Source organism: Chroicocephalus ridibundus, chromosome 2 (assembly GCF_963924245.1).
Source record: "Chroicocephalus ridibundus chromosome 2, bChrRid1.1, whole genome shotgun sequence".
Taxonomy (NCBI): Eukaryota; Metazoa; Chordata; class Aves; order Charadriiformes; family Laridae; genus Chroicocephalus; species Chroicocephalus ridibundus.
In genome coordinates, this window is record NC_086285.1 from 53,545,480 (window position 1) to 53,556,728 (window position 11,249).

Below are 11,249 nucleotides of genomic sequence, written 5' to 3' on the forward strand. Positions count from 1 at the left end.
GGGACGTGCACTGGATTTTGCTGTATTTACACACTCCTATGCCATTGCAAGATTTTTATTGACTATTAATTTTATCCAAACAGTGTTTGATTTTGTTTACACTGTGTTTTCACAGCTCTTTAGAGCTTACTGCCTTGCATATTTTTTGTGTATTTAATTCTTTCCAGAAGTATAGTTTTAAGTCTTGCATGTTGAAAACATTTCAGCCTTAAAAATCAAAAGTCATATGCCTAACTCAAATCTAATTTTCCTAACTTGAAATCATCCATAACATAAAATGTTACTAGATTTTCTCCAGGTATAGAAGATCTTAGAATTGTCTTCCCATGTTTTAGTATCTGTGGTTTTGAGAAGTGAACTAGATTGAATCTGTATGTAAACAGCTGTTTTAGAAGCTCTGCAGTTGCGGCAAAAGTAGGGTAGGTAGTCCCTTGTCTGGGAAGCAGACGGGGAGGTAGATTGAAAACTGGCCGAACGGCTGGGACCAGAGAGGTGTGATCAGTGGCACGAAGTCTGATTGAAGGGCAGTAACTAGTGATGTACCCCAGGGGTCAATACTGGGTCCAGTCCTGTTCAACATCTTTGTTAATGGTCTGGGTGATAGGGCAGAGTGTACCCTAAGCAAGTCTGCTGATGCTACAAAACTGGGAGGAGTGGCTGGTACACCAGATGGGTGTGCTGCCATCCAGAGGGACCTCAACAGGCTGGAGAAATGGGCCGACAAGAATTTCATGAAGTTCAACAAAGGGAAGTGCCAAAGTCCGGCACCTGGGGAGGAATGACTGGGGGCACCAGTACATGCCGGGAGCCAACCAGCTGGAAAGCTGCTTTGCAGAAAAGGACCTGGGGTTCTGGTGGGCACCAGGTTGAACGTGAGTCAGCAACGTACCTTTGCGGCAAAGAGGGCCAGTGGTATCCTGGGCTGCATTAGGAGGAGTGTTGCCAGCAAGTTGAGGGAGGTGATCCTTTCCCTCTATTCAGTATTGGTGAGGCCATAGCTGGAATGCTGGGTGAAGTTCTGGGCTCCCCAGTACAAGACAGGCATGGACATACTGAACAGAGTCCAGCAAAGGGCCCTGAGGGTGTTTAAGGAGTGTTTTTGCTCAAACTAAACTTCAACATAGCAAATTTGGTAATACTTTCTTCTTAACTCCACATTTCACGTATTTATGAGTATTTGTTTAGAGCTTCCAATGAACTTTCTTTAGGAAAAATGCAGAGGCCATCTTTTTCAGTTCAAGAAAGGGAAGAGTAGGATATAAAGCAACATTAACCTTATATCCCCGAAGTCTTCCTTTCTGATATGTTTTTGGAAGTTTGTGGTACAATATTTAATGCATATATTACAGCTAGAAACTCTTGATGTAAATATCAGATAAACACTGTAAAAGTGCAGTTAGCACTAATGAATCATCTTTACTTGCATAACTTGACGTTTGAACTACAACTTTAAAAGCTGCCTTAATGTTAATTTTCTTTTTATTGTAGAATTACAAATGTAATGCCCTACATTCGGTAAATGTGAATGCTTCTTATAGGGTTTCATTGAAGTTTAGAGGAGAAGCAGTAGCAGAGATGTTTAATATTGTAATATATATTAGGTCCCTTAGAGAAATAAAAATTAATTGTCCTGCATACAACATTAGGGAATTGTTGTCTTGAAATTAACTGATTCTTGCATTTCAGTTGTTTGGATGGCTCTTCTGTAAAATCCAGCCCAAAACATTGGTCTTTGCTATTTTAGCATTGATGGCAATAGAAGGATCAGCAAACCTTCAAACGCAGTGGAACATCATGGGAGAATTTAGCAATTTGCCACAGGAGGAACTTTTAGAGTGGATAAAAGTCAATACCAGACAAGGTAAACAATTTAATAATGTATGATGTTCTCCATTTGCTGTAAGATGTAACTATAGCACTTGGTATGAATGAGTGCAGAAGTATTGCTACTATCCATGGCTTTGCCTTAGGACTGTCTTAAAGCCATGGTTTAGTGACATATACTTGTCCATATAGAAGCTATCTCATGTGAAAAAACATTGAAAGCTTGATTTTTAGACTCCAGGCTACCAGTCTGGAGGTTCTAACCACTGGTGTATTATTTCTACAACAAAAGTGTTTTTGCAAAGTGCAATTAAAATAGCTTTTTTACTTAAATGACACCGGTCCTGGATGTGGGTCTGTGGTAATCATTTTGCTAGAAGAGAATTCAAAGTGTGTGGGTTGTGGTTGCACCTGTCCTTTTACTAAAATGGGTAAAAGTGTCAGAAAACCTGCTGGAAACAAAGCAGTTACCTTTTTAGTATGACAGTACTTTCCAGCTGAAGTAGACTGAGATTTCATTGCTTGTTTAACAATAGTGTAAGAAGTGACAAATAAAAACTTGTTGTCATAATGAATATGTCATTCTGCTCGTTCCAGAAAAATAAGATGTATTAAAATCTCTGTTCTTAGATGTTTAGTTATCTGATGACTTAGATTGAGTTCAAGATTTAAAAAAAAAAAGTTATTTTGGGGCATCTCCTGTTGGTGCCATGTAAGGCCTTTTGAAGAATAGTACCCTACCTTCTTTACGTTTTTCTACAGGATAACTGTTTAGATATTTGAAGATTGCTTCTCTGCTTTTACTGCTCAGGTCTTCGTTTCAAACATGCCTTTGGTCAAACAAGATCAGGCTGGATGGAGCTTTGAGCAACCTGGTCCAGTGGGAGGTGTCCCTGCCCATGGCAGGGGGGTTGAAACTAGGTGATCTTTAAGGTCCCTTCCAACCCAAATCATTCTATGATTCATTCTGTATTTCAGATGCAGTTTTTGCAGGAGCAATGCCTACAATGGCAAGTGTTAAATTGTCTACGCTTCGTCCTATTGTAAATCATCCTCACTATGAAGATGCAGGATTAAGGTAAATTTCAAAGTTGAGGACTTATTTTTATTTGCTACTAACTGTCTTAATGTTGGTAATATACAGTAGGAATGGCATCACGTTATATTGTAAAATTTGTTAAAACCTCGTAGAACTTGATTTCTTATTTTAGTCAGATTGAGAACACATGCAGTATTTCTTCAGGATTTGTGCTCATCAGAAAGGATATACTGTAGGATAGATATGGCTTCAGACTTATATACAAAAAAAATCAGGATGTAATTATGGAATTGGAATTAATGTGTAATAGTATATCCTTTCTTCATTGTAGTTACTCCTGACATTGTAGACAGACTTGATTTTTTTCTCAAGATAGCCAATATAGTTAGTCCTATTAGCTTTCTGTGATTGGTTGTATTTTTTTCATGATAATATGTCTAATTATTGAAATATTAAGACTAATTAGAACTGAAATTTTGTAGTGAAATTACTGAGGTTTTTACTTTGTTATTTTCAAAATCAGGATATTTTTCTAAACTGAAATTGATTTATCTGCAAAGGTCATTAATTTCTTTTTTCAGTTTTAGTATTGTAGCATCATTTTTTGGTAATGTTGTAAAACTGGTTAAAAAAATACACAACAAGAAAACAACAAGATAGAGAGGGATAAAGGAGAAAAGGAGGAGATTAATTTACATGCCTTATGTCCTTAGTTCTATGTCTGGCATTAACTGGCTTTAACTTTTTTAGTCAGCCCTGAATTGGTCAGGCAGTTGGACTTAGATGATCACTGTAGGTCCCTTCCAACTGAAATATTCTATTCTGTTCTATTCCTATTCTAGTCTAACTAAAAAAAAAATACAGGACAAGGCATGTTTGGGGAAAATAAGCTGGAGAGGATACAGTATCAGAAAATTAATAGGATTTAACAACGTCATGCTTTGCACAATCAAAGGAGGATATTACTGGGTAATACAAACAGGATCATGGTTTACAAGTGATGTTTTTGCTCGATTCAGCGTGGGCGGAACATCAGGTCTTGCACTCTGCATTTAAAAAAGTCCAAACAAGGGCAATGAGTATGACCTTTGGCGGACAGACTGGGCAGATGATTTCTTCTGATCACTTCCAGATCAAGCAAGGTCATTTCTAGTCTTGAATATTATATGGTGAATGCATTGCTTTGACATCTTTACATTTTCTGTTCACGTAACCATGGATCTTGTTACAAAGTTGTTTCCTGCTACAGAGAAATCAAAGGGCTGTATAGATTGTTCTTGGAATCATTATATTTGAGAAGAACTAGTCACATTAAAGCAAATAGCACTATTAATTTAAACTGTGTTTTAGCCTAGTTGTCTTGTGAAATAAAAAGCCTTACTGTCCAGTCTAAAGTTAAAGCTTACACTTTCATGCTATGTTGCTAGCTAACTTTTATATTTCTCTTTTTGAAGGGCCAGAACTAAAATAGTGTATTCCATGTACAGTCGAAAACCTGCAAAAGAAGTAAAAAGAGAATTAATAAAACTAGGAGTGAATTACTACATTCTGGAAGAGTCATTGTGTGTAAGCAGAAAAAAGTGAGTAATCTCTGTCCTTCTCACAAGAATGATATGCTGCTCAAATATGTAGTCTAAGATTCATATCAAGTAGTAGTTTTGAAATGTTGATCTGTGCTTTATTAAAGTGTCCAAAATACATTTTTGTCCAGCATCTCCAGATATTAATAAGTATAATTCTCTTTACCCACATTAGTAACCTTGTGGTCTTTGTGTGCATCTGAAAAGCTGTGCTGTATGTATTTTTAAATTATGCTGTAAAATACAGAAGAGATTCACAAAGGAAACAAGTAATTATTTTCTGGTGGCAGGAACAGATGCGTGTGTATAATGAAAGCCTAGTATGAGTAAAAGGTGCAGAGTAAAAGATAGTTTGAGCACCAAAATATTATCCTAGGCTTCTTTCCTTTATTTTATTTATCTTTTTGGCCTTTAGAACATTATTAGTTTGGATTTTTTATTTTATTTTCTTTGCTATTTCTGTTCTATTTCTTTCCTATTATCTTTGACAAAATAAGGAAAGCCTCATTAATTCTCACTTTGAAAGATAACTAAACAGGGAATTGATGTTGGTTATTAAAAGACCAAGGCGTTATTACTTTTTTTTTTTTTTTAAAAAGGTGTTTTATTTCCCGAGTTTTCTTTAGAAATGTTAGGAGTGTGAACATCACCCTCCATTTTATAGGAAGTTTTAAGGGTCTCTGGTAATGTATATTGTATAATTTGTGATGTTTTGTATGCTTTCTCCTCCAAATTAATTGTTATTAATTATGTAACCAGAAAAGCAGACAAATTTTACACATTCTCAGTACTATTTTTTAAATTACTGCTATATTTATTGATTTTGTAATCTGATAAGAATTTCTAGTGCAAAGACAAACTTAAATAAAATATAGTTGGCGTGATCAAGTATTCATGGCGGGGTGATATAAAACTGAGTTCAGCAACCTGTATGTTTTTTGATGGCATTTCTTCACTTCTCTTTTCTTATTCATATGTTTTCTAGGCCTGGTTGCAGTATGCCTGAAATTTGGGATGTCGAAGATCCTGCTAATAGCGGCAAAATTCCTTTATGTACCCTTATGAGCAAGGATTCCAGGCCGTATTTCATCACAGTATTTGAAAATAGCAATTACAGAGTCTTGAGGATTCCAAAGGAATAACATTTCAATGCAAAGAAACATCAGTCTTTCAACTTTTTAAACTAGTAACTATAAGAATTCTAAATCAGAAATACCTTTTCTACCAGACTTAAAATGGAAAAATGTGTATTTTATTTTTTACCATTTTAAGTGAATTCTGATTATAGAAATATCTTAAACCTAACAGTTTGGATTTCTATTTCAGGGTCAGTCCCTTGAGATTTGCTATGCAAATGATTATATGTTTGCACATTTTATTTAACATTGATCCAAAAAGAGTTAAAAGTAGCTATGGGAAGTAACTCCATTCTCAAAATCAATGATATTGTGAAATGGGACTGTCAGAATGTTTTAGCAAAGCAAGTTTGTTTAAAGCCTTGGTGCTAGCAGCTAGGAACACAGGAATGGTGCTATAGCATCTGGCATCGCATTTCTCATGTCGCTTTCATTACCCATCTCCCTTCTGGACAAGGTCGTACTAGAAATTCTCTTAAAAGTCACATAGTTTCACTAGTCATATCGGAGAGAAATACAATTTTTTCTTTGAGAGGATTAAGAACATTTGTCATTTTGAATCACTTAACACATGCTTTTTAAGCTTGCTTTTGAAATGGAAAAGTCTGTAGGCAAACTTGAAACTTCATTATTTAGGTGCATGTTCTTGGAATCTTATTGATATTAAAAAAGAAGACTAATAAAGGTAATATTTGCAGTGAGCAATAGTTTAGCTTCTCAGTGTCCAAGGATTTTTAGCATTCTTATGCATTCAGAATAAGCTCGCATAATATACATGAAATTTTTAAAGGAAAATGCTTTATTCAGGAAAAATCTGTCATAGCCTTAGAAAGATACTAAAATAAATCCTTCACTGCCTTAACTAGATCTTCAGCGCCTAACTTGATAAGAAATTACTTTCAAAATTTATGCCCTCTTTTCTTTCCCCATGTATTAGATCCTGCCTGGATTTTTATCATCAGCATTAAAGAAAAATGAAATTTAACCCAGTTGTCATAGGGGTAGAGTCAGTTGTGTGGGTATAATTGCTCCAACGATGTTAGTCTGGTTCAGCAGTTTTTCTGTCATCTTGGTGTCACACCAATATTGTAGGTAATAAAGAATTTAGAGAATTCACTTTCCAAGATACCCAGTGCAAGGACACCCTTTAGTCGTTTAACTGACTTGATAGAGTTTTTGTATGTTTATTGCCATTGGCAAGTATCACAGTAATTGTGATTCTACAGTATAAGACTTCTAGAGTCTAATATTTCTCTGTATATCATTCATGTTCTGGGTTTGTTTTGGGTTTGTTTGGTTTTTGTTTTGTTCAAACATCAGTCTATTGATGAGACTGGTCTTTTTAGCCCTAGTAGCATCTAGCAATATTAGATGCTATAGGAATAGCATCCATCATGCCTGTAACAGTATCAATTAAATGGGAATCTATGAAAAAGTAGTAGTGTGACAACTGATGAGTATTCTGAGACTTCTTATTTTTTTAAAATCTGTTTTATTGAGAGGGTGAGGGAGAATGGCTGAAAATGCATTAGCTTTTTAACTTTTACAGAATAGATTTTGGAAAAAATTTCTATAAGGAAACTATCACAAAAAGGGCTTTTGGGAAGTCACTTTTTAAAACGTTAATTGAATTCAAGGAAGCGGGGAAAAAAATCTTTATATATAAACATTGTGACTAGTGTTACAGCACAAAAAGGTACTGTATTTTTATGAAGTTTATGCCAACTGTTGACATGTACTTATGTGGTTAAATAAAAAAGAAAAAGTTGAAAATTGTTCTCATGTTTCTGATGGATGTTACATTTCTGTTCTTATGTCTATTAAACTGACGTTTAATCCAGTTGCCACAGCAGATAGATAGGATTGAAGCTGAACCCTCCACTAAACAATGCAAGGAAGTGCTTCAGATAATTCAAGCAAACTCATACACCTCTTTCCAGCCTTCGTTTTATTTGGAATATCAGTGGAGGAATATGTGAAAAGACAGTGGGAAAATGTCAAATACGTTATTTACACACAAAGTGAACTTGGAAGGCAGTTCAAAATTAATCTCTTTTTGTTCTAACTTTCTGAACTCAGGTAATCAAGACTGAAACTCAAATACTGGTAGAATGAAGAAACATTTGAAAGTCCAGGTTTGAAGATGTGCTTTAGTAAAAACATTCCCCATTTGATGAGGAGGCAGTTGCTACTGAGTACATGACCAGACCCTGTTTGTAAATTTTCAGCTGATGTTGAGGGATATGATGCTGTCCCTCTCTTTGAACTGGTCTTAAACCCAAATAAATATTGTCATCTAATGTTAAGATGATAAAATCTAGTGATGGAAAGGTATGAAGTAAAAAATGCAGTATCTGATTGTGGGGAAGAAACACAAGAATGAATTAATTGGGTATATCATGTTATGAATTTCTTGCCATCTCAGTAATTTGCTCTCACTTCCGAAGGAAAGAATTTGGGTTTAAATAATAAAACACTGTACACATTAGGAGCACCTGTGCTTATCACTGCAACTTCAACCAGAAAACCGAAGTTTGATCTTTCTTAGCTCTAGATGAAGTTGGTTTTCTCTTTGCAAGATCCTAATCAATATGTCTGTAAATCAAGTAAGTTCATTTTTAAATATGCACTGGCCTTGGCGTAATTTAGGCACAGGACTAGAATACTTCAGTACCTGAAAACAGTTTCTCTTACATTCTAGTAATACTGGATCATACAGATTTATTTGTTGGAATTTGAAATATTGGTAGCTTTGAATGCAGTAAAGTTCTTCATTACAAAGGGCACAATTACAATTCAGTATCGATCTTTTTGATAATTGTGCAAACTAATATTTAATATACATAAATAATATTTAATATAGATAATATTTAATATATATAAATCATATTTAAGATGGAGACCAAATGAGTCACCTTTGTGAAACAAAGATGCTAAGTCCTGTTCCCTTGCACTTTGTCATTCTCATCTACCATTTAAAAAAATGGCTTGGCTTTTACCCTTTTTTACAATTCACCTTAAACAGTGAAACTAAAGCACTCGGTATCTCTTGGATTTTTCTGATTAAGATATCGAGTTCCATAACCTAGAACTCGCTCCAAGATAAGTAAAAATCCTTCAGCAAAAGCAAATAGGTAAGGAAGAGTATAAGCACAGGGTTGTTGAACGCAATCACAAAATGCTAATTATGCCTTGGGACCTGTATTTTCAGATTGCATTTTTGCGTAGTTTTCATGGAATTATGGCATCATGAAAAAGGTGGGAAAAGACCTTTAAGATCGAGTCCAACGATATGACGCTGTTTTAACAACCTATAAACACTGTTGTTTCGTCTAAATTGCATAACGTGAAGGACTGCAGTAAAACAACGTGATATTTTTAAACCCAAAAGAATAAGGTGCTCCCCAGTCAGCTGGACAAAGGAAGCCAAACCCTGGCAATACTGCTTTTCTATGTAAGCTTTGTCATTGTGCTATGAGGAAAGAGTTAGGATGGCAGATGTGGTGTGAAATGAAGACTTTATTGTTTGAATATTGAGTATTGAGTTTAGATGTTAAGGAATAATTACACTTTTGAGTGAAATTAGGACGGGGGACGTAAAATGGCATGCAGAACTTCTGAATCAGAGAATTGGTCAGCTGTGCAGGAGTTGCTTGGGCAGTGAAAACTCAGAGCTATGATAAACAAATTCTCAGCTATAGCTATACGAGGTAAGCACTGTGATTTCAGTACAAAATCAAACGTTATGATAAACTGTCGGTAGCAGAGATTTAAGCTGACCTGTTGTGCTGGAGCAGAGGAGTAGGAGGATTTACAGGGTTAGGCGGAATCTCCTTCCTTCTCAGCAAATTGGCTTCTTTCTGATCTTGTGCTGTAATTCTCCATTATTGACGAAAATGATATAATGTCTGAAGTTGTCAGTTGTTTGAGCGGGTTCATCATGTAGCAGTTCAACAACTTTATTACTTCCTATTACAGCACGTATAGAACATTTATTGCCAATAGATTGAGAGATGTGAACAGAACACAGAGTGAATGACTAATATTGGTTTCATCTCTGGCTGAGGACTCGGCCAGGTTCCCTGTGGCCAGTCTTTCACCCTGTCAAGATTATCAATGTATAAATTGATTCTGGAGTGCAAGCAACACTTGTGTTGCCTGTTTGGCAGGAAGGATGAGATCTAGCTCTTAGCCCAAAGCATATGAAAACGTTTACTGGATCTCATTTGAAGGTAATACTGAGCCTGAAACAGGACAACGCTTAACGGGAAAACCTCTGTCCTGTTGATGTTCATCTGAAAGGACGCTCAAGTTGATTCTTCAGGCTTTACCAAGCTTATTTTCAAAGCCAGTGCACCAAATTCTTACTTTCATTGCTAATTATTGCTGCGTTTAGACACCTGAGCAGCAGCATCTTCATGTTACTGAGCAACTGGTTACTCAGCCTCTCCGGCAAGTCCCCAGAGCGTCTTAGGATGCAGTTAGCAAACATTATTTGCAAGTAGTTAGTGTTTTGTTGTGGATATCTCTGCCTGAGCTCTGCAAAAAATCCTAGCCTCCTATGAAATATTGGCTTTTATAGTTTAACTGGTTCTAAAAGTCCAACTTTTTTTAATCTTAGCTAAAGAAAGGTAGCAAATACCCCAGAATAGGGTGCCTCCTGTTTTTTTCCTGAATTAGCTATATGATGGTGCTTGAATTACTGCCTTGTTTTTCTTTGATTTTGGTTATGAAAACATAATGCATCTATATTTGTAGAAGTTAATCTTCCACCGCTCATAAAAATAAGCTAAAGTTAGAATAAAGCTTAGTAGCTGGGCAGAGTAGAAATTTTCGTATACCTGAAGTATTTCAAAGGCCATTCAGCTCAAAACACAAATTGTATAAAAGCGCTAGGAGTAGGTGTTTTCCTTAACCTTGGCTTTCCTTTTTCTAGATTCTTGCTGGACTTAGCTGCAGTTACCGTGCTGCAGGCTGCTGCAGACAGGATCTTTGATTTGATACCTTTTGGCCATTTTTGTGTTATTACCTAATTTAAAAGGAATAAATATTTTGAGAGGGGAGAAATGGTAACAAGATGATCAAAAGTAAGTTGTATTTCACAACTTCTTTATTAGGCGCTTTAATCCTAGAGTTTACTACCCTCAATGCTTAAAATCAATCAAATGTTACTCAGCAAGTGGTGCTGTCAGAATCTGTAACTAATTTCTAAACTAATGAGGTCTTGGCTATTTACTTGAATAGTCACAGGTTTGCTTCATCCATTAGGTTTTTGCCTGAAATAAAAAGGGGTTGTAAAGATGCCTTTGAATTAGGAGCCTGTGACATGAATTGCCTTCCTTTGAACCCTCGACGTGCAACTGAATTGATAATTGAATTTAGAGAGAAACCTGTCAGCACTGATGGTTTGTTTTGTAAGATTGCTCTTACACATGAGGAAGTAGCGAAGCAATAAAGTTTGGATTGAAATAAATTGAAAAGCGTAAATATTTGCAATGTCGAGGTGCAGTGGGATTGCTGAAAGGAAACATGGTTTTAATAAAGTCAGACTTTATTTGGAATGTGTTTTTTCTGGGTTTTTTTCTGTGTTCTATTTCATCTTATGCAGTTTCACTTCGATGCTGGGAAATGGGATAAAACGGAACAGAACAGAATTGAGCAAAATCGAAT

General features: G+C 35.8%; 1 protein-coding gene across 1 annotated transcript in view; it reads left to right on the forward strand.

Moving 5' to 3' along the window:
- Nucleotides 1-7,341, forward strand: part of DPY19L1 (dpy-19 like C-mannosyltransferase 1) — a 46,848-nt gene extending 39,507 nt beyond the window's left edge. Inside the window, exons 20-23 of the mRNA XM_063325509.1 lie at nucleotides 1,687-1,861; nucleotides 2,803-2,902; nucleotides 4,318-4,443; nucleotides 5,429-7,341. Coding sequence (XP_063181579.1) covers nucleotides 1,687-1,861; nucleotides 2,803-2,902; nucleotides 4,318-4,443; nucleotides 5,429-5,585 — 558 coding nt within the window. The 3' untranslated portion in view covers nucleotides 5,586-7,341. The remainder of the gene's footprint in view (nucleotides 1-1,686; nucleotides 1,862-2,802; nucleotides 2,903-4,317; nucleotides 4,444-5,428) is intronic.
- Nucleotides 7,342-11,249: the final 3,908 nt, after the last annotated feature.